Genomic DNA, 22,413 nt, shown 5'->3' on the forward strand with positions numbered 1-22,413 from the left:
TGTGATCACTGGACATAAAGTCAAACCTCGTGGCTGGAGTCACCTGAAGAGAAAGGAAAGAGGGGAGGAGGGCTGAATGATGGGTGGACTTTGACCAGACGCGCCTATATGCAGCTCATAAAGTTAAACTATATTTATAAACTCATACTACTAATGTTGACCGTTAAGGGCCACCTGAGTCAGTGTTCCAAGTGGGAGTCCACTTTTCAGTGGGTTTCTGCATTACTCAAGCACAACTTTATTATTTTTTGTGGAACAATTTTACCGGATACAGGGAAAAAAACAGTTGTCACTCCCTTTTAAACTTTCCAAACTTGCGTTTCATTCACGGCTCTCTCCCTCCCCCCTCTCTGTTTTTCTCTCTGTGACACACGCGCGCGCACCAGCACACAAATAAGACTCATGAAACTAAAATTGCGGAGGTAGGAGGACCGTAAACAGTCTGGATTAACATGACTACATATCATCCCCATCATGGGTGACTCCCTGAGCGGGACTAGACTTTATAGTTTAAAGCTAGTGAGGTTTCCTTTTGGATTCTTTTTCTACAGAAATCAAGTTAGGATTTATAGCTGCATACCAAAATTCAGATGAATATTTTGTCATGTACACGACGGAGAAAAATTTAAAAATAATTTTTAAAATAGAAACATTGAGCTAATTTGATTTAAAAGTGGTTGTTAGAACATGACCAATGTTAAAGAGAGGGTATTATTATTAGAGGGTATTAGCTTAGATCACATCATATATCATTATATTTATATATATATATATACACACACACATATATATACATATATACACACACACATACATATACATATACACACACACACAAACATATATATATATAATATAATAACAGATTTATGTCGCACCAAGCCTGACTGTCGACTCATGACGTCATTTGACGTTGCTGCCGATGACGTCGACGACTTCCGCGTCGCCATGTTTGTGCGTTACATCAAGATGAACTAGCTAGCAAAGAGGTTTTTTTTTAAAGGCTTTGTAATTATGGGAACCAATCTATGACACTGGACCTTTCGTGTTAAAGTAAGAGATGTCGTTTAATGTGGTTGACCCTAACTGTCTAAATTATGACACAGAGGTTTTAAATGACCTTGTTGTGGGAGGTTTGTTAAGTCTGGGCGTGACGGGTACTGTAGCTAATGCTAACAACACACAGTGTTCTCTCACAGAAATTAATAACATCAGAAACGGTATCGCTAGCTTTAATTTTACCTTAACATGTAATTTGATTTGTTAAAATAATGCCTGTCGGTTCTTTTGGTCTTGGGCCGTTATTGTATTTGTAACCTTAGCCAATAGGACATGCTAGGCTAGGTTATGCTAAAGTGTCAAACCGGATATTATACAGTGTAGAGGATGAGTAGCATTTTATTTATCTGTTTCTACACATCTGTTTAACCAGGAATAAAGGATGGATGTTCTCATTGCTTTTGTCTTCAGGAGGGGCTGCGACCATCGGGTGTAGCACGGTTTCCTTGGACCATGCTGGCACGTTTGTTTAGGCTCCATGGCCTGGTGGTGGCCTCCCACCCGTGGGAGGTGATCGTGGGCACCATTGCTCTGACCGTCTGCCTGGTGTCTATGAACAGTCTATCAAGCAGCCGGCAGATGTGTAGCTGGAATGAGTGTCCCAAAGTAGAGGAGGTGAGTGTCTGACAGGTGTCCTCCATGTGGTTCTGAACTTAAAATCCATAACTAGATGTTTGCTTTGTTTCACAGAAAACCCACAGCAGTGACCTGATCATCCTCACTGTCACGCGCTGTATGGCTATTATTTACATCTATTTCCAGTTCAAGAATCTGCGACAGTTGGGCTCGAAATATATCTTGGGTCAGTATTTGCCATTTAATTCTGAGCCTTGAAGATTTCTGATCATTGCTGGAATGTTTTGCTTCATTGGTGTCAGCATAGGAAATCTTTTTTTTATCTTCCAGGTATTGCAGGATTATTTACGGTGTTTTCCAGCTTTGTTTTCAGCACAGTCGTCATCCACTTCTTTGGCAAAGAGCTGACGGGACTGAAGTAAGTGTTGTAATGTTTGACAAGAGGGGTTGAAAATTTCACGTTTTTAAGTTTATTGATGCAAATCTTTTCATTAACATAGCACAGATAACCACAAAAACGTAAATTACACCTAGCAGCACTTCCATATATACACACTGGTTTAGTGCAACAAATACTTGGCAGCAACAAACGGAGCGCACCACAACTTCTCCCGACTTGGTTCACACACGTGGGGCAGGGTTGTAATGCCCTGAGCAACGATAGCTGCCTGAGCTGCGCCTGACCAGAAAGAAGTGGCGCATATTAATAATATTAAAAAAAATAAAAAATTCAATAGTAATACTGACATTATGAAGTTCCCAATATATAAATTCAAATATCAAATTCATCCAGGCTTCAGAAATATGCCGTTATAAGTCAAGAGCCCGGTGTGCATCCAGCCATTGTTTGAAATAAATGTTGCTGAGATTAAAATCCAACACTTATGCACTTAACATTTCCCTTCTCCATAGTGAGGCCCTGCCATTTTTCCTCCTGCTCATTGACTTGTCCAAAGCTTGTGCACTGGCTAAATTTGCCCTCAGCTCCAACTCTCAGGTAAGGTTGCTCTCAGCTGATGTGTTTGGGTGAACAGCAATAGAAAATAAAGCTTTACATTTCAAAAGAAGAGGTAGCCTGAGTGTTAGTCTTGTGCAGGAGGAGGTGAGGGAGAACATCTCCAAGGGCATGGCCATCCTGGGCCCAACCTTCACTCTCGATGCCCTTGTTGAGTGCCTCGTCATTGGTGTTGGCACCATGTCAGGTACGTCTTTTCCTTTAGGTCGTTGCTGAAAACGCAAAGGCCTGGAAAAGAATTTAAAGTAACTTCCTCTGATTCTGCAGGTGTTCCTCAGTTAGAGATCATGTGTTGTTTCGGCTGTATGTCGGTACTGGCCAATTACTTTGTCTTCATGACCTTCTTCCCGGCATGTGTCTCTCTGGTTCTGGAGGTAAGAACGACACGAAACCTTCAAAAGACTACTGACCTGAATAAGATGTGCAAATGATCCTTGTGTGCCCTCATGCATGCCTGCACGTAAAGCTCTCCAGGGAGAGTCGCGAGGGCCGCCCAATCTGGCAGCTCGGCCACTTTGCCCATGTGCTGGCAGAAGAGGAGGACAACAAGCCCAACCCTGTGACCCAGAGGGTAAAAATAATCATGGTGAGAAGCCCAAAACACTCAAAACAAATCCACGAACATGCAAAACAAAGCTGAAACACTTTACTCAAAGAGCCGTGGCATTCTTTTTTAATCCTCAGTCTCTCGGTCTGGCTTTGGTTCATGCACACTCGCGACTGGCTGAAAATCCCAGTCAGAACCGCACGATGGAGGGACCAATTACCAAGAGGCTGGACTCTGATGGCAACATGCTGCCTCTGAAGCTCTCCAGGTAAATGCAGTAAACCAAAACAATCCCTTATTTTCCAAATAAATGCGTCTATTACTAAAGATGGTTGATTAAGCCTTGGGTGTTGGGCCTTCCCTGTACAGCATGGACCTGGAGCAGGTGATAACTCTCGGTCTTGCGCTGCTGCTGGCGGTGAAATACGTCTTCTTTGAGCAAGCAGAGGCAGAATCTTCTTTCTCCCTCAAGAGCCCCATTATCAGCGCTCCACCGACTCAGATGCTCTGGGAGTCAGGGGAGTGCTGCAGGAGGGACTTGCCAGTTTCGAAACCTCAGAAGATTGTAAACGGTGTCTTAGCAACCAGCCCCATCCATTCAAGCTCTCCCGAGGCGAACGCAGTCAGAGAACGTGGTAAGACGGACAGAAGTTGCTTACAGGACATTTATGACAACAGTAAACACCGGAAAAAAAGATAACCGCTATCACATAATAGTTTAGTATTTCTTTAATGACCTTATCTGTCCCTTAAACTATTCTTTAACAGCAGACCAGACTCAGACCAGACCAGACTCTTCCGCCTCAGTCAAAGGTGTTGTGGACGGTCAGACTCCTGAAACTAGCTGTAATTCTGAGGCGCGGACGCTGGAGGAATGTGTGGCCATTCTGAGGGATCCTCAGGTAGGCAGCCAGAGCAGCAGAGAGGTGGTGTCCCTTTTGGTTAAAGGTTTAGGAACTCATAGATACGCTTGTCTCCCTCCAGAGGGGCCCCCGTTTTCTCACTGACGAAGAGGTGACGACCTTGGTGACCTCTCGTAACATCCTCAACTATAAACTGGAAGCTGTCCTGGAGTCTCCGGAGAGGGGCGTGTCCATCAGGAGGGAAATGCTGTCATCCAAACTGCCCGATCATTCAGCCCTGGCTCTGCTGCCCTACAAGGACTACGACTATTCAAAGGTATTGGTGGCATTTGAGCGATCCTTTAAATGACCCCGAATTGGAAACAACCTGCTGCTTTATCGCGAACCAGGAAGGATAAGTACAGGAAATACAGCATGATGGAGCACACAACAATGTCTTCACTGTAGGTGATGGGTTCCTGCTGTGAGAACGTCATTGGCTACATGCCGGTGCCAGTAGGAGTGGCTGGTCCTCTTCTGCTGGACGAGAAGCAGTTTCACGTTCCTCTAGCGACCACAGAAGGCTGCCTGGTGGCGAGCACCAACAGAGGATGCAGAGCTCTCTCTGTACGTATAGATGGTTTAGCAGGTAGGATTTTAACCTGCCCTTAGTGGCGCTGAACCCACTGGCTCTCCCACGCAGCTGAGCGGGGGCTGCCGCAGCAGGATCCTGGCCGACGGCATGTCCAGGGGCCCGGTGGTGCGGCTGCCCTCGGCCTGCCGGGCCGCTGAGGTCAAAGCCTGGCTGGAGACTCTGGATGGCTTCAGAACGATCAAAGAGGCTTTTGACAGCACCAGCAGGTGAGGGGACGTTTTGAGGAGCGCCCAAATCCATTCACTGGCACATCTTTTCTGGATCAAAACTGAACAACTGGTTGGTTGTAGGTTTGCCCGTCTGGATAAGCTGTTGGTTAGCTTAGCTGGGAGGAACTTGTACGTCCGCTTCCAGTCTCAGACAGGAGATGCCATGGGCATGAACATGCTGTCAAAGGTACCTTGTTGTGGTTTGCTTGGACTGTGGATATGCTGTTATTTTGTGTCCCCGTGCTGTTAATGGTGTCTTTCTCAGGGGACTGAGGAGGCTCTGCGCAGGCTCCAGCAGCAGCACCCTGACACGCAGGTGCTGGCGGTCAGCGGCAACTACTGCACCGACAAGAAGTCCGCCGCCATAAACTGGATCGTGGGCCGAGGAAAGTCTGTGGTTTGCGAGGCGACTGTTCCCGCGAAGGTGGTCAGGGAGGTAAAGACAAAAACAAAGGCTCAAGACCTAAAGTGGAGCCATAAACACACAGACCAACATATCGATGTGTGTGTGTGTGTGTGTGCAGGTGTTGAAGAGCCAGACGGCTGATCTGGTGGAGCTGAACATCAACAAAAACTTGGTGGGCTCGGCCATGGCCGGCAGCATCGGGGGATTTAATGCTCATGCAGCTAACTTGGTAGCAGCCATCTACATCGCCTGTGGACAGGTAAAGTCGTCGGTGCTCCCGGTTTGGTGAAAAACCCCAGGCAATTACAAGTGTGTGTGTATTGATGGCGTCAGGACCCAGCTCAGACGGTCGGGAGCTCCAACTGTATCACCCAGATGGAAGCTGCTGGTCCAGACGGGGAGGACCTGTACATCAGCTGCACGATGCCTTCAATCGAACTGGGAACTGTGGGAGGTGGCACCAACCTGCCGCCACAGCAGGCCTGTCTAAAGGTACAGTCACCTGAAACTCTCGACCGAGGACTGTCTGGTAACGATGACCTCCGCTCGTCAATTTAAAGTCTCGTCCGTCACCTGTAGATGCTCGGCGTTCAGGGAACCAGCTCCGACCAGCCCGGGGAGAACGCCCGTCAGCTGGCCCGCGTGGTCTGTGGCACCGTGCTGGCGGGGGAGCTGTCGCTGATGGCGGCGCTGGCTGCGGGACATCTTGTTAAAAGCCACATGAGTCACAATAGGTGGATTGCCCGTTGTTTCCGTCGCGGTTTATACCTAAAAACCTTTATTTTTCCACGAGGAGGCTGATTTCTTTTGTTTCCTTTTCTCAGGTCGAAACTGAACCTGTCAGATGCTGCTTCTTGACACCTTTTTGACTTCAGACCGACTCAAGGTGATGTTTACTGCGAGGACCGGATCGTCTCCTCACACCGAAGGGACGTTTTCATTGTGATCATTTAAAGACTTTTGGGGGTGGAGCTACGAGGCGTTTACTTGAAAGGTGCCGTCTGTCTGCAGTGTTCGTTGTTGTTGGTACTTCAGACAGCAGTGAGCTGGCAGAGGTCAGGCCACAGTTGTACTGGTTCGAATGTGATTTAAGGCCAAAGACTGGAGCCTAGGATACAGCTTTCGTGTCAAACCGAGCCCTAATTCTCTTTTTCCTAAGTGCATAAACTGAGATCATTACGGTTGCAAGTCTGAGTCCTTCAGGGCTCAGTTTTTTCCCTTGCCAAAGCTTAGCTTCCACCGATGACTGCCAACTTTACCGTTACTATAGCAGCCTTGCAGGACCCAAACTAACCTGACATTGTTGTTCCTGTAGGAGAGAAGGAACACGTCAGTAGGTTGTACGTAAATGTTGTCTTACAGACCACACAAGATGATCTTGACAGGCTTACAGGAGATTGAAAAAACCCAAAGCCATTTAATGACGTAATTTAAGACTTTTGTGGTATTATGTGCGTGAAGTGTTTGTTGGATGGAGGTGAGATCATGGACTGCAGGGAAGCTCAGCAGTGGCCTTACATGGAGAAGTTGAGCCATAGCACGTTCTAGCTAGAATATTAAATTGAATTTCTGTACGTTTCAGATGACTGCACTGTTTATTTAAAATAAATGATGTCCACTCTCAATGTCTGCTTTATTATACTTCAGCATAAACAAATGTGGAAAACTCAGCTCACCATGTTTGACCAGAATGAAGAGTCAGACCGTTTATATTTACAAAAATGTATTTGATTACATTCTGTTTCATCAGCTTGTATTAGAAATATATGATTTAGGCAAAAGTCTATTTTATTTTAACTTAAATCAGGCTGATTTACACATCTACATTCAGCGATGAGCCCAAAAAAAATGTAAAGCTACAAATCCTGACCAAGCAAAACATTTGTGCTGTCCACATGAGGACTGTTGACGACGGGGCTGTTGGTTCCTCTAATATTACACATGTTGACTGTAGAAATACAGAGTTGGAGCATCAGAAGCAAAGCTACGCAGGGACATGTGCCTTAACAGAAGTTACCATCTTTAAATGGAGGAAACAAAATGACAAAAAAAGGACATTAAGGGAGATTTCAGCCATCAGGCACTTCACTCTAGATTTTATGGGAGACCTAACATCACCCATTTTAGCGCTTATAGCTTTATTTTCATATTACACTAAGGCATCCTGGCTCAACTCGGTCATATAAAACATTTCAAGCCTTTAAAGAAATGTTGGCGATGCTATTTACAGCAATCAAAAGACGTGGCATCACGCGCCGGCGTGCTGCAGCCAGAAACACGCGCACAAACCCGAGCAAATCATGTACAAAAACCTTTGTCATTCAAGTGAGCGATAAACTCGTGTCAACTTGTCGCTCCGTCAAGCGCCCACAAGTGGCGGCGTCATGAGAGCGATGCATGTGAGGAAGGTCAAGTCTTACATCACAGGGGTCAGGATCACATGACAGCCCTCTGGACTTAATCAATGCTTTACGAACAAACGTGAGCAGCTTCTAAAGAAAGCCGACGTGAAAATCCAACATAAAATACAAACTGAATGCAAAGAATAAAATATTACAGTCTATTACCAAAAATCTTTTTACAACCCTCTTATGGAACATACATACATTTATATTAATATATCTGTAAGAGACCCAGTCAGACTTGCTGGCATTTCTTATAAGTCTATTTAAGCAGAAAAGATCCACTGTGAGGCTCTTATTCTCAAAACAATCTCTTGATTAGCAGCAACATAATCAATGTAAAGACATGAGAGAGGAAATAAGTGGTCTTGAAATGATCAGAGTGGCAAACTCAAGTCAACCCTTTCATATAAATATCTTGAAGATGTTGAAATGCAACGCCAGAGGGCGACAAAGTAACACTTCCGTCCCTTTTGGTATCTAACGGCTGGTTGAGGGACATCGTGTTGACGAACACATCTGGTGAGAGCAGCAGTCAGTCCGAGGGGCCTCGAAGCCTCAGTGTGGTCTTGTCCTTACACCTCGACACTGGAAAGGGGGAGAATTGTAATTCTATAGGGTTTGTACTGACGGACACTGACTCAGGAGTCTCAGATGTAAACACCATGTTACCTGCAATGCCTCAGAATAAAATTGGTTTGTCAGCAGTCTTTTCCTGGACGTAGGAGGTGAAGCGCTTGAGGAACTTGGGGTACTCCCTCTTTGCCACTGCCCTGAGCACAGAGGCTGGGGCCCATCCTCCAGGATTGACTGCACAGACACGACATTGACTTAACACGAAGAATAACAAGTAAAGCTATCTGAAGCAGCATGTTGGCTATAAACAGTAACTAGTTTTAATAGACATGTTGAAAAATCCTGTGTAAGCTCTTTAGTGAGTCAAACGGCCAGAGATGGAGACGCACCATTGGCGACATAAGTGATTTTACACAGGATGTTGTCTCTGCTGATCTCTTTATCGCCCTCTGGTGGGCTGACAAGGGTCTGGCAGATCATGGCGATGTTGATTTTGGCACGTACACAGCGGCTGGACGGCTGTTAGCGTAGAGAGATAAGAGGTGAGCGGGGGCCTTTATAACCCACTTAGAAATTGAAAAATCATCTGCCTCTGCTGACCTGTGCATTGTCGTGGTCCACAGAAAAATTGCACACCAGCCAGGTGTCTGGGTCGTTCTCGTTGTTGGCCAAGATCTTCCTCATGGCAGACAGGTACAGCACGTCCCTCTGAGATGCAGGCCATACCCGCTGCAACAGTGTTTCATCGTTACACACTTGAAACCAGACCGGCCGGGTCGAGTGTCACCTAAACGTTCACAGTTTCGCGGCTCTCACCTTGTGCGTTTGATAAACAATCGCAGCGTTGTCTGACAACGTTTCCACAATGTTGAAGTTTTCAATGGTAGCTGAAAGGGAGCGAGAATTAACGGAAATTACAAGATGTCGTGGATGTAACATTTCCTTAAAATGCAAAACCTACTTTCCCAATCGTTGCGGTAGGTGGTGTCCCAAAAGTAGTGGCACAGCTCATGACCAGTTACCCCCTTCACTGAATGAGTCGCCTTCAGCGGGTCCAGGACAATCCCGTTTTCTTCCACCTCTCTTCTGTACACCTGAACACACCACAAATCTGCTCACAACCCATTTCCAAGGCAGCAAAGTCCGCCTGGGTTCGGAAAGCCTTCCCCGTACCTTCATTTCTCCTTCCTCCACCACCAGCTGCCAGTTGGCGTCACCACCGACATCCTGCAGTGAGTAGGTCATGTGATTCTGCACCATCTCCTCCACCTAAACAACACACGGCCAGATGCGGATAGTGATTATGGGACATCGACGTGAAGATATCGACTCAGCAAAATGAAATAAACAGCGCACAAAAATTGCATGGTTTAGTTTAGCAACTAAAAGATGGGGTGAAGAATGGATGAAAGGGAAACTGGGAACTTGCTAATTGTTTATATGGTCGTTAAAAAGGCCTGAGCGCATTGCTGGTCATGCACAGGGCACACATGCACAATTGACACACACGTTTGTACAATGGGCGATTTAGAGGACACGGGGCACTGCGGGATGTTGCGTAACTGGTTTAGAACACGTTGAGTGACAACAACGTGTCGGGTGTGTTAGGGAACTTTGTTCTCTCTCAGCAACATCGTCAACTGATGCTTCATTGCTGTTGGTCTAACTCGGAAAGCGATTTATGCAACCGTCTCTGAACTCTCCCACCTTTACGCTCAGAGAAACAAAACCAGTGAACCTTGAAGTCTTTACGTTAAACCGAGCGATGACGCACCAAGTTGACCTGTAGCACATCAGAGCAAACTTTGAACCCTGGCGTTAATGTGGTAACACACCAAGTTTAAACACATGTGTTCATTCCCACTGGGGTGTCACAGCAACATGAATACTTCATGCTACTGTGGTGAGCTGAAGTTACTTAAAAACTGATGTTTAAACAAGGGGGGGGGGGGGGGGGGGTTAGGTGCATATGTGTGTGGGGGGGTAATCCTTAGCGGTGAGTTACCTCTGCGCTGAATCTGTGGCGGTCATGAGGAGGAGCCATGACTACCTGTGCAGGGGGGGGCTGATTATGAGGCTAAAGGGACAGTGTGAACGGGGGACGATTGGAGAGATGACAGATGAAAATAAGACACCAAGTAAAAATGAAAGATGAGTGAAAGTTGGTGGAACTGTGTAGGCGGCTTGTAGTCAATGTTTTAATAACCTTGTTGGAAAATCTGTGTGTGCCAGTGCTGGAATAAACGTCTCCATGCGGGGGCGGACTGGATCTCTGTATTCTCGTCTTCTCACACTGAGACTGGAAACAAACAGGGTTTCATCAAGAAGCCGAGTAAAATCCTTTTACTCTTCTGATCACCGGATCCATCTGCCTACCTGTTCCTCGATTTTGTCCTGTCTGTCCAGCGCTGCTTCAACTGCATCGAAAAACTCATCCTCATTGATGAGGCTGTTCGGACCCTCCTGCCAGTAACACAGAGGCTCCATCTTGAAACTTGAACACAACTTCTGACGGGTTGTACCATTGACGAGCTTTACAAACACTACCTCATAATCCGGACCACCAAAGTGTGACTTTTTCTTCAACTCGTTAAGCGCTGATTTATAGCCCTCCTCTATTCGCCGCCTCTTCTCCATTTCCTTCACGCACAAAAATTCAGAATCAATAAACACTCGCGAGGGCGGACAAGAAGTCAGGAAACAATCCCGCAGGCACAGTTTGGAATGAGCTGCATATGGATCCAAATGCTACAAACCTTTTCCAGCCTCCTTTGCCAGCTGTCTTCCCTCTTCACCATGAGATCGATACAGTGAGACAATGTGGCCAAAATGCCGGCTGTGGTGGCCTTGAATGTAATGGCCTCGCCCTTGAAGTCTATGCCATTGATTCCTTTGGGAGTCAGCGACTGGAGCACTGCACAAAAGAGGAGGATGCTGATTAACACAAATGCCCCCTGTGCTGTAAAGAACAATGTTCTCCATTATATTCACACCAGTGGCTATCCAAGCCAAAATGACTCCAACCTCATTCAACACTACCATCTACTGTTTATTTAACCACATTAAAAGGTGATGAAAGCACAGCTAAAACAATGAAATGATGTGAAAATCTATAATTGCTTACGTTTTCTTTGCCATTGTTATGCAGAAACTCATCGGTCCGGGTGTTGGGGAACTCCTCTTCATCGTCCTCCATGACTGAAACCACACAGAATGTCTCACAACAGAGAAGACAAACAGCTAACGTGGCACACGCTCAAGACTGACACAAGTGCACAGCACCACAATGGCCTGGTTTCATCTTTAGATTGGGCAGAGGGTCAGAGAGGAAAGGGGGGAAGAGAGGAGGAGGACAAAAGCAGGGGTTCATCCACAGGCGGCCTGAGCCAAGGCTAGAATAACTGTGTTCTGAGTCACAACACACACAAAAACTGACTGCCCAACACATTTAACACAATTGTTTTCAATTATGGCACAGTTAAAAGACGAGGTCGTTCATGCATGAACCATTTCAATGACAGAAATTGAATGGAATGAAAATGGAGGTCTCACTTTTGTCCCTCTGCAGTTCATCTTTTGACACAGCATCTGCACAGCCATCAAAGTATTTCTGCAGCGTGTCCACCTGCCGGCACAGGATGTCTCTGAAGGTCTCCATCTCAGCCAGCTTCTCTCTCAGGCTGTGACCTTTCTGGAGAAACAACGTGGCAAAAAAGTGGTTCAGCGAACAGCGCTGAGCCCCTCTGTGAGTAATACCCACTTAAGCTGATGTCCACCTCAGCCGCAGTAACAATTTACGAGCAAGCTCACCTTGAAGGAGGATGTAGAGGTGGCAGAATAGCCGCTGGTGGCTGATGTGAGGGACAGCATGGAGCCTTGTCTCCGCAGGCTGGATTCTGAGCCATATCCGGAATCAGCCTGTAAAAACACAGATCGACAGAGCGGTCACAAAATAACAAATTGCATTCAATTATAGCCAAAGATTGGATCTAAACAAACACCCACACATGAGTGCAAAGCAAAACTATTTTCTGTCATGCAGAACTGAGGTCAAACTGAGGTGGTTTTTTTTTTTACTCTTCTTCAGAAACAGAAAAACAAGACAACACAAGTTCCTTCACCATGGCAACACAAGTGAATCATCAGCCTACTTCTGGTAATCCTAACTGGATCCCTTCTCCTCTTACGTAGCTGCGTAGCCCTCAAAATAAATCCAATCAGCTGGGAGAAGGTAGCACAACACTGAGAGGCGCTGGAGCCCCGCACAAATAGAACGTGTTTCCCTTTAAGAGCCACTCCTGCTTTCCATCAGTAGAGGGCCCTGAACAGACGCACACGTGACTGACGGCGGGGGTAACTGTCGGTCAGCGACCAGGAGTTACTCTGCCTGTGTTCACATGGTTTTTTCAGCCGGAGCTGCCTGCCCTTTAGCCAACTTACGGCTACCCTGCTGACAGATAGCCCTATCTGACTGGGTGATGGCTGCTAAAACTGATGACAAAACAAAAGACCACTCAGAATAGGGTTTTTCTGCAGTGACCCTCTTTGATAGCATCAGAAGATACAGGTATAAACTCAGCAGTTATCAACAATTTAAGATAGCCGCTACATTAGTGCCACTCACATGGTTGTCAGATCACATTTTCAATGCATCAGATGCAACACTTAGATACTTTATGTATCCTAGAAACAAGTGTTGGTTTCATATAACGATGCTGTGGTAAACCAAGATGTTGACTGTGGTATATTTTGTTCCCCTGGAGACGGTGGTCTGCTATATGCTATGGGTGGCGTGGGTTAGGGAAGGAAGCACGGCCCTCTAAGAAGAAAACTATTCAGTGATGAATCATTGTGGGTGGAGCAGCGGCCGTGTGTGGATGAGCAGAAGTCTGTCGATCTGTTTGAGTCACTATGCTTCTGGGATAAGCAAGTAGGGGGATTTCCCCAAAGTGAAACCTTGAGCCATCCTCTTTTGGCAGGAATGTAAAGAGGGGGGGCTCTCATCCGTGATAGACTCACAGCTATGGCTGCTTTACAGAGTGGCTCTGCCTTAGATCATCTCTGTCAATCAATACATCTGTTTGCTGATACTATAGTGTTGGTGGGCTGAGTCTATAATTAAATCTTTAAGTGATTTTTTTTTGCAGCAGCAGCAGCAGCACAAAGTAAGAAGTTCTTGACTACAAACCGGGATTACATGGGTACCGCTCTTCACAGAAAGTCAATTAAGCAATGTTGCCACTTCACTGGCTGTCTGATATAGCTTTTAAAGCACATCTAGCAGCCAAGCTAAGTCTCTCTGCATGGAAAAGGCTTTTGTCTCTGTTTTCCTCCCAGATCCTGCGTACACGACTCACCCTGTGCAGTTCAATGGCGTCGATCCACTGCTGTCTGTGATCTGGGTCCTGCGCTCTGAGGTACCACACACTGTCGTTTACGCTGATGTCCATTCGGCACTCGTCAAACTCGTGAGGCTATGAAGAAGAAACCCAAATAATGAAGAAAATGGTTACTAATTGCAATAAAAATGAAAATGGAATTGAAATTGGGTAAATACTTTATGCAAATAATTTGAACATTTTGATTTAAGAGGAGGGCAACAATGTCTGTACTAATCATCAAAATAAAATGGTGGGGATGCAGCCACCCATTAACCTGTCCTCCATTACTGGGCAACTATCTGTTTTTGAGATAGCAGCTGCAAACGTGGTTATCCTGTGGTTTTCTTTGCTTCAAACTGATCTCCTGAATTCATCTCACAGACACCAGGGACAAATGGGAGTGTAGCAGGCACCACATGCTACATTTTAAGACACTGTCCCATAGGAGGAGAAAAAGCAGACAACTTGCCTTTTTAGGACAACTCACAGGACTGTGTGGTCATATATGCTCTCCAAAGTATCTAAAGCTGCGTTTGAATGTCAGAAATCAGGACCTGCACGTCTCCAACCACCAGTAAACCTGTTAAAAACTCATCTACATGGCCTTAAGAAGGACTGGTTACCTCATCACCTAAAATAGACTGAGTGAGTGACTCTGTGCCTGTAGCTGGAGCTTATTTGACCTGTGATTTCAACAGGCCTGATATTCAAAGCAATAGCACGGGCTCACACGTGAGTAACTCAGTCAGATCTGTTTGAAAGAGACATGCTCCAGAGGGCAGAGATTGTACCCACTCACCAACAAGTCAGATAAATGCTAAACTCTTACCGGAACGGAAACGGAAAATGAATATTTTAAAAAAAGGGCTACAGCTAAGCCACACAAAGGAGAAGTCTCTGCAGCGGTGGCCATATTACGATTAACGCATAGCTTTCTCCCTTTATCTGCAATGCACAGAAAGTGCAATCATCTCCTCAGAACAACAGCACATGCAACAATGCATCATCACCATTCTGGTATTCATTGAAGGAGTTTATGGGTCAGAAGTATTTATAGCTAAATAGGGGGGAAAAACAGCATACTAAATTATATATAAAACAAGCAAATATGCACCACCAACGTCATAATCCAACATAAACAATTGTGTGTGAGACCGCCCGAGCTAAAGCAGTAAGGACGTACTCCAGTAAGATGGCTTGGCAGTGTAAAACAATGGTTTATATTGAGTCTATCCAGAGTTTTCACTCTGTGTGTCATCCAACACCTGAACAACAGGGAAGCCATGACTCTTCCATAGACAAATGAATCCAAACTCTAAAATCTGTTCAAGAAACATGTGCAAATTGTTTGCTAGGAGAGTGTAGAAAAACAGAATGATGCCTTGGAGCTGAGGGGGGTTGCTCTGTTCCAAGGCTACAGCAAACAATCATCTATCACAAGAAGGTTGTCATGGCAACCTAGGACTTCACAGCCTGACATGACCACCTCAGTCCAGAATAGAGGTAAAAGATAAAGTACAAAACTGAAGTAGAATCTGGATCAGCACCTCTGTGGAGTAACTGGATGAAACTAAAATAAAATGTATCTCTAATCTGAAAAGGTAAGCAAAACACTCTTCAAAGTCAAACTTCCTGCTCGGTTTCAAAAAGAACCCTGCAGGTGTTTCCCCTTCCAAACCCTTTTAAACTGAGGGATGTGTCTGCAATCACGGAACGGAGAGAAAGTGATTGTGAATACATGAAAGTGAAAAGGAAACTGCAATCATGTGATCACGGGAATATCTATTGGGTCCAGCATCACAGTGGAAAGCAAGTAAGAAGTCCCAGGAAAATAGCAACAAGAAGAATAAGTGGTGGATAAAATGGCGACATCAGGAACATTAACAGGATTCTCTAACATTCTATTAATTCTCTAACACGTTGCCTCATTACACAGGTTAAAGGAAGTTACACTCTCTGAGGAAGAGTCTCATTTCCTTCCTGCAGACAGTGACCCAGGTCAGACGGTCTTTATTTGAACTACTATGGCACTTTTGCTGCCCTTTTCCCCCTACGAGAGGTTCACTCTGATGATGATACCAAGGTGGGGAAAAGTGCTGAATCAAAAGCTGCAACCTTGAAAAACTCAAAAGAATGAAATACCACAATGTGCAACATTTGGGCTGCTCTAATGACCAGTGTCAATGACACAAACTAGTAGCCAAAATCATTATAAATATAGCGACTTTCCACAAGCCCACCAGATTATAGCAGAATGACAAGCTTCTTGAAGTTTTCCAATCTTTCATAATGACCCTATGATCAACATTGACAGCATAACAGACTTTGTAAACACATAATGCAGTTATAGTCTGTGGCAGATATTATAATAATCAATGTATAATTCAATAAAAAAATGATTTGTATTGTGGTGCATCTGAGCACTAATATAAACAATGTGGAGAGAAATAAGAGGACAGAAAGAGATGTTCAGTCTGGAAAAAGAATCCGTCACCAATTCTATCTCTTTGTTGTTTATGCCCTGAATTGTTGCGGCATATTTCCACTGGAATGAAAGGTGATGACAGCAGAGGAGCACATGGAGGTTAATATTTACACAGACTGTGAAGAGATGAAGCTGAACAAATACGGCCAATAGCAAAGCCAGCTCCATCCCACCTGTGAACATTAACTTTCTCATTCTCCTGCTACTGGTTGGAGAAAGAGTCAGACCTGCTGTCAATGACTGAACTGCTCCCATGGACACAATGTCAAAAACCCAACAGTTGCCTTGAGATTTTTGCACTTTAGTGTCTGGCAGCATTTTGAATTTTCAAGAGGACATTGTTTAAAGTTTGCTGGGAGACTATGTGCAAATATAATCTTGTTACGGACTTGCATGCTGCATTTTGTGTTCTGCCCTCGGCAACAACCCTGCATTACAAGTCTCATGACAGCAGAGTTAAGTAAACAGTTACGACACAACAAGCTGGAAAAGTCACCTGACAGGCCAGATTCCCTTAAGCACAACTTGGGATATAATCTGGAGTTCTTAGCAAAATAAATAAATAAAAAAAAAACAGTTGAACAAGACATCTGAAAAGTTGTTGTTTCTATTTCTTTATGGTATAAGGTCTTCAAGGACTCTCCAGCATCCAGGCAGTTAAATATTTGCTTTGAGAATTAAAAAGAAGCATATGTCTGATGGCTGACATCTGAAACACATAGAGATCTTAATATGCAGAATAAGAAGCCAAGTTCCTCAAAACTGTGCAAGAGGTCACGGGAGAAAGTGAGAAAAAGAGGTGGGTAGGTTCATGTAAGCAGAGGAAGATCTTTACCTTTGCATTTCATGACTTTTGCTCTCTTTGCAATATAGATCTATAGAAGGATTCTCACAATGGTGTTGATTTCCTCAGTGAGGGTTGTAAAGTGCATAGTTGGATCATCAGGATGGCAGAATGGTCTTCCATTGTTTGGAAACCTTGTGGTTTGACACCGGACCCTATCAGCAATTATTACAAATGTCCTTGGGAACCTCATGAAACACCAAATTGTTCCAGATAGCTCCTCTGTTGGAGTGTGAAAATGGATGTCACCCACTATGCAGGCAGAGTTTATGAGTGCTGGCTTGCAAAAAGTGAACTGTGTAGTAATATAAATAGAGATCATTTATCATGAATTCACAGTTTCTACCAGTTCACCAGCCTCCACCGACTTTTGAACAGGAAATCACTTTTTACTCACCTCTAAGTCTATTTCTAAATGTCAAATCGGAACATTTTTGGAGGTGGAAGTGTACATTTGGTGTTTTTGACAGTAATGTAGCAGGTTGCTTAAGCAGGTTACATTACAGTAATACATCCTATTAGCAAACACAGCCATGTTACACATACAACAACATTCAGTCTCACAAGATCTTGCATGAATCCACATTTAAAAACCATTTAAAACTAGCACAGCACGATTAGACATTGTTATACAGGGAGAGTCGTTCTGAATGAAAGAATTTCAGTCTTACTCACAGTAATAACGGCTTTGGTAAGACAGAGGGAACCACGGCAGCCATATTCGGTCTCATCCTGAGACTTGTAGTAGCTCAGGGTGTTGTTTTTCAAGACAACCCAACGGTCCTGCCATCCATGGATGTAATTTGTCCACTGAAAAATCATTTTTAAAAGTCAGTGTTGTAGTACAAGACTCAACATTTGAAAACAGGGCATTTTAACACACATTCATGTTTTTATTTATTCTCCTGCTGCAAACTATGAGAATTAAACCCTCATCTGGAAAATCTCTGTCCTAAACTTCCAGCAGATGATGACGCGTGTGGGCTTTTGTGAATACGGAGTTGCTTAGTCTTGGAAAATGCTTCGTTAGCAGGTCAGCACACAATCTGTTCACAGAACGGGCCTGGAGATTAATACCACAATAGCCTGCGAGTAGCTTAAGTCATTAAAACAGTCGTCATTTCAACCAAAACAAAGTCCTTCACAAATGAGCCGAAGCATATGGCAAAATGGGTTTCTGGGGCAAATTCTAAAAGCAGACTAAAGTGTTGCCTGTTTGACAACAGAACAACAAACAACAATAGCTTGAGTGTTGTTACTGTAATAAGCCAACAAACAGTATTTGTTTTGTTCCACTGTCATATCTGTGCAAAGGGATATTTGTCCCTAAAAGTAACATTGTGAATGTTGAGGATGTCGAATTTAATCCTTTGGTGTCCAACTGATCTAAAAATGCTTGATAACAGGACTGCCTGCTATTTCCTACTGATATAAATGTGTAAATATTGTCATGGACAACTGCCATTATAGATAAGGGCACAGCAGAGGCGCAATATTAATACACAGTCATTAAGTTTCATTTCATTCATCTTGACACATTCGCGAAGTCTGCATAAAATAACCGTATATGAATATCTGACACAGGACATGCAGCATTTCCTTCCCTTTTATTCCTTAACGTTTCCATGACCGAGCTTAGCTTGAGGAAATGGAGCCTCCCATATTCAGCACGCTTCGATCTGTCATAAATGAGGCCAGATTGCCTCATATGCCCCAGGTGAGAAAACAGGTTTCTTCCCCGTCGAGTAGGCAGAAAAGATTGGCCATTCTGCCAAAGGTGACTTACCTTACTGAGGACTCCGCTCAGGTCCGCCATCCCAACATGATGTCCAGGCTCCTCCAGAGGCTCCATGTCTTCCTCGGAACCGGAGGAGTTCCAGCTCTGGTTATCTGACATTGTCCTGCTTTGACTAACGCTGTAAAGCCCCCCAGGAACCAATATTAACTCAGCATAAGAGTTGATCCAAGAAGGCTGGCTAAACTGGGTCGATTTGTTAAACAGCGATCCACTGACACATGTCGCGCGCGTATGGATTGTCTAACAGCTTTAAGTGCACGCGGGGTAAACAGGAATAGCAGCTCGTGACAGATCGATAGCTAAATTGTTCCGGCTGCGTAAGTAAAAGCGCTGTTAGCTAAACAGGTTGGCGCATATTGTGGCCAAATTGTCCAAGATGGATCGCTACAAAACACCGGCTGTCAACTCCGCTGGTCACGGTTGCTCTTTCCTCGGCATATATTAAAACTCAAACACAGGGTGAAACGCAGCAAAATATTCAAGCAAGCTTCGGACGTCGCGCCTCGTCCACTCAGACGGGTGCCGTGGCCGCGGACGCAGCAGTTTTCCGATGGAGACCGCCGACACCGAGACCGTCCAACGCCATGTTCGACTGACGTCTCGAGCTCCTTCTCGGTGAGCGAGCCCGAGGTTCAACTTGATGCGCAAGGGCGCTGGCTCCCGTGACGTCACCGAATCCCCTCCCATAATAAACCAGGCCCCGCCCACGACTCAAGATAGACCACCTGATCTAGTAATAGCCGGATTTAGATCGAGTAGGTTCCCTATTCTCATTCACACGTCGTAAGATTCAACACATTTATCAGGTTCAGTTAAGAAAAACAAAATATTTATCTCACCCAAAAAGCTGCAATTTGTTAGTGAAAGGTGAACCAATCATGGTGGAACTTTCGTTATATTCATTAAATACTCGTGGAAATATTTGTCATATGAATGACACACATATGATACTATACTGCATTTTAACACAGGCTTATTCAACATTACAATAAGTGACATAATGTTTTCATTCATGAGGAGTGTTTCCTGTCTAATTCCTTTTTTAATCCTGTTAAGAGGAGAGGAGAGGAGAGGAATGGAGAGGAATGGAGAGGAATGGAGAGGAATGGAGAGGAATGGAGAGGAGAGCTTTCAGCCATGTCATGGGTTTTATCTAATGTTGTACAATCATGAGACCTGGAAACCATGAAATCACAAGATTTCTATTAGCTGCACAATAAAGCTCCTCTGTCCAGTGAGGAGGGAACGTGTGAACCGGACAAACATTGACATTTCATTTACTTGGAGAAGGAGCTGCATTAGTGGTTTCTAAATAAACATTATTGACAACAATAAGATGGATTGCTTACATTGAACAGAAAAAGATGGATCAGATTCCGGAAATAAGGCTTATATTATTTTACATTTCTGGTTTGTTTCCATAAATAAATAAGTCCCAGTCCTTTTAGAACTCTACAATTCCCAACAGCCATTTGGCTGAATAAAAGTACTTTCAGAGGAATGGCCTGTGCACAACCTGTTGTTTGTTCAAAATTTCATCGTAATGACCCGCAAATAGCAACCGATTTAGTGGATCTGTGATTCATTTATAGACCAGGAGGAGTCCAGCAGCATGACTCAGACCGGGCTGATCAGGCAGTAATGTGATTAAATCACATCCTCTTTCGAGCTCAGTAAATATTCCTCATCGGTCAGCAGCTCCAACTAGGTGAAAGTGAAGGATGCAGATGATGCAGCTTCCTGGATGTGTTGTTGTCACCTAACGTTGTCACCAACGCGTTTTATTGTGAAAGTCACGTTGCCAAAATTGTACTTTCTTTGCTGCGTAGTTGTGGTTTCCAAAGTGAATACAATAATTTTTATATTCGACTATATTATGAAAGAGCCGTGCTCTTAAATAACTTATAGCGTAGCGTAAGCACGTTATAGAGACTTCATTTAAATAGCTGTGGAAGAGCGCCCCCTGATGGCCGATTCTCTCTCTACGTGTGCGTGCGTGTGTGTGTGTGTGTGTGTGTGTGTGTGTGGTGTGTGTGTGTGTGTGTGTGTGTGTGTGTGTGTGTGTGTGTGTAACCATGAGTCACGGGGAACAGCACAAGTCATTACCCTGGACCGACGAAATTGAGTTTCCGATGCGTTGCTTTTTGAAAACATTGAAAACAACTTTTTAATAAAAATTAATTATTCTAATGTAGATTCGAGGTCTGACCAACTAGTTTTTGTGTTTTCTAACTTTACATTTCAGACAAAATGTCTGCAGAATTTGTTTGTTGGTTGTCTTTGCATCTAGAAATAAAATTTAACCTGCAACAATTGATAATATGCTGCTTGGTAACAAGTTGTAATAAATTTGAAAGGTTTAATATAGATTTAATATAGACATGCATTTCCCCCCAGTGATTTGGAATGAGAGAAGTAAGACATTTAATTCGTTTCCACAGAGTAAAACGGACTCATACATTATAGATGAACACCAAGTTTTTCTATTCCAACAGAACTTTTTTTCATCAAGTGGCTTCAATTTCCTCCTCAGCTGAACATTTGTAATTCAAGAGCCCCTCGATTCACTACTGATGTATTGTGTAATACTCACACAAAAAAGGAACAGTCACTTCCTTAATAATAATAATTAAATGCCAAAACTAAAAAAATTGCAAGCAGATAACACTAAATTATCTTTGTATAAAATATGACCACAAGATGGCAGTGTGGCATTTTTATAAATAGCATAATTAAACAATACTCTCTTTTAATTTAATTAAAAACAAACTATACAAATAATATGGCAAAAAAATTGCACAACGTGCTGACTGAAAACGTTTTAATGTCAAATAAAGAGAAAAATAGCTTAAAACATCACGACTACAAGCAGGCATTTGGTCTGTTTACTGAACCTGAAATGGAGACGTGAGACATCAGTGCAATAATTTAAAGACTAAAGTGTGAGACAATCACATTTGAGTTTTTTTAAATCTAATCTTCCAACACTTTGTATACTGAAATGAGTATGTATTAACAACTGTATTTGGTGATTTTTGTGAATATATCTACGGTGACACACATCCTGGGTTTTTAATTCATATTTCTTTCCAGAGTATATATAGTCTCCTCAGTGTGTTGAAACTTTAGGTTGACTCTGTGTGTGTGTGTGTGTGTGTGTGTGTGTGTGTGTGTGTGTGTGTGTGTGTGTGTGTGTGTGTGTGTATACACTCACTTCTTTTTTATGTTTAAAGACAACCGAGCAGAACGCCAGAGTGCGGCGACCTGAAATACAGCTCATTTGTCAGTGACACGGGAATGCTTTGACCTTCCCAAGACAGGCAGGATTTGCCATCTCAGCGATTTCTCATTCCAGCCAAATTACAGTCGTCATCCGCATGAGTGAGAACTGCTCTACTCTTACGACCCACACAACATGCAGTCAGATAATCAGAGGCCGCACAAAAGTGGGATTGTTATCAGCACCTTTTTGGGTTATAGTTGTTATGTAGTTTTTATATAAATGGCGTATATTTCCACAGAAAGATAATCAGTAATATAGGTTTCAGATATACTGCGCTTATTTGCCCCAAGCCATCCTACCGTGAGGGAAAAGATGGGGTCACTCTACAAAGCTGC

General features: G+C 44.0%; 2 protein-coding genes and 1 long non-coding RNA gene across 5 annotated transcripts; 2 read left to right on the top strand and 1 right to left on the bottom strand.

Annotated features, from left to right (window-relative positions):
• The first annotated feature begins 899 nt into the window (after positions 1 to 899).
• On the top strand, positions 900 to 6,934 carry LOC130516957 (3-hydroxy-3-methylglutaryl-coenzyme A reductase-like). 3 transcript variants are annotated; one of them, XM_057018412.1, is made up of 21 exons: positions 900 to 1,053; positions 1,471 to 1,674; positions 1,750 to 1,861; positions 1,966 to 2,053; positions 2,548 to 2,632; positions 2,732 to 2,837; positions 2,918 to 3,024; positions 3,117 to 3,236; positions 3,335 to 3,465; positions 3,567 to 3,582; positions 3,670 to 3,832; positions 3,966 to 4,099; positions 4,182 to 4,376; positions 4,508 to 4,666; positions 4,743 to 4,900; positions 4,985 to 5,090; positions 5,169 to 5,339; positions 5,428 to 5,568; positions 5,643 to 5,801; positions 5,889 to 6,043; positions 6,134 to 6,934. In XM_057018412.1, the coding sequence occupies exons 2-21, from the start codon at positions 1,513 to 1,515 to the stop codon at positions 6,165 to 6,167; spliced, it is 2,502 nt and encodes an 833-aa protein (XP_056874392.1). In that variant the 5' UTR covers positions 900 to 1,053; positions 1,471 to 1,512; the 3' UTR covers positions 6,168 to 6,934. The 3 variants fall into 3 exon arrangements, with proteins under 3 accessions (XP_056874392.1, XP_056874390.1, XP_056874391.1); XM_057018410.1 differs by having other exon boundaries at positions 3,567 to 3,832; XM_057018411.1 differs by having other exon boundaries at positions 3,567 to 3,832; positions 3,969 to 4,099.
• Positions 6,929 to 19,422, bottom strand: LOC130516959 (ceramide transfer protein-like). The gene is made up of 18 exons (XM_057018418.1): positions 18,784 to 19,422; positions 17,673 to 17,807; positions 13,645 to 13,761; positions 12,098 to 12,205; positions 11,840 to 11,978; positions 11,408 to 11,485; positions 11,044 to 11,201; positions 10,835 to 10,927; positions 10,664 to 10,750; positions 10,494 to 10,586; positions 10,293 to 10,364; positions 9,461 to 9,556; positions 9,249 to 9,381; positions 9,104 to 9,174; positions 8,888 to 9,016; positions 8,677 to 8,806; positions 8,384 to 8,521; positions 6,929 to 8,299 (listed from the first exon to the last, which is right to left on the bottom strand). Exons 1-17 carry the CDS (start codon positions 18,892 to 18,894, stop codon positions 8,394 to 8,396), a joined length of 1,878 nt encoding a protein of 625 aa, XP_056874398.1. The 5' UTR covers positions 18,895 to 19,422; the 3' UTR covers positions 6,929 to 8,299; positions 8,384 to 8,393.
• LOC130516961 (uncharacterized) lies at positions 11,902 to 13,762 on the top strand. The gene is made up of 3 exons (XR_008947609.1): positions 11,902 to 12,032; positions 13,441 to 13,488; positions 13,625 to 13,762. It is a non-coding gene; the product is annotated as an uncharacterized LOC130516961 (long non-coding RNA).
• Positions 19,423 to 22,413: the final 2,991 nt, after the last annotated feature.

Source organism: Takifugu flavidus, chromosome 20 (assembly GCF_003711565.1).
Source record: "Takifugu flavidus isolate HTHZ2018 chromosome 20, ASM371156v2, whole genome shotgun sequence".
Classification (NCBI taxonomy): Eukaryota; Metazoa; Chordata; class Actinopteri; order Tetraodontiformes; family Tetraodontidae; genus Takifugu; species Takifugu flavidus.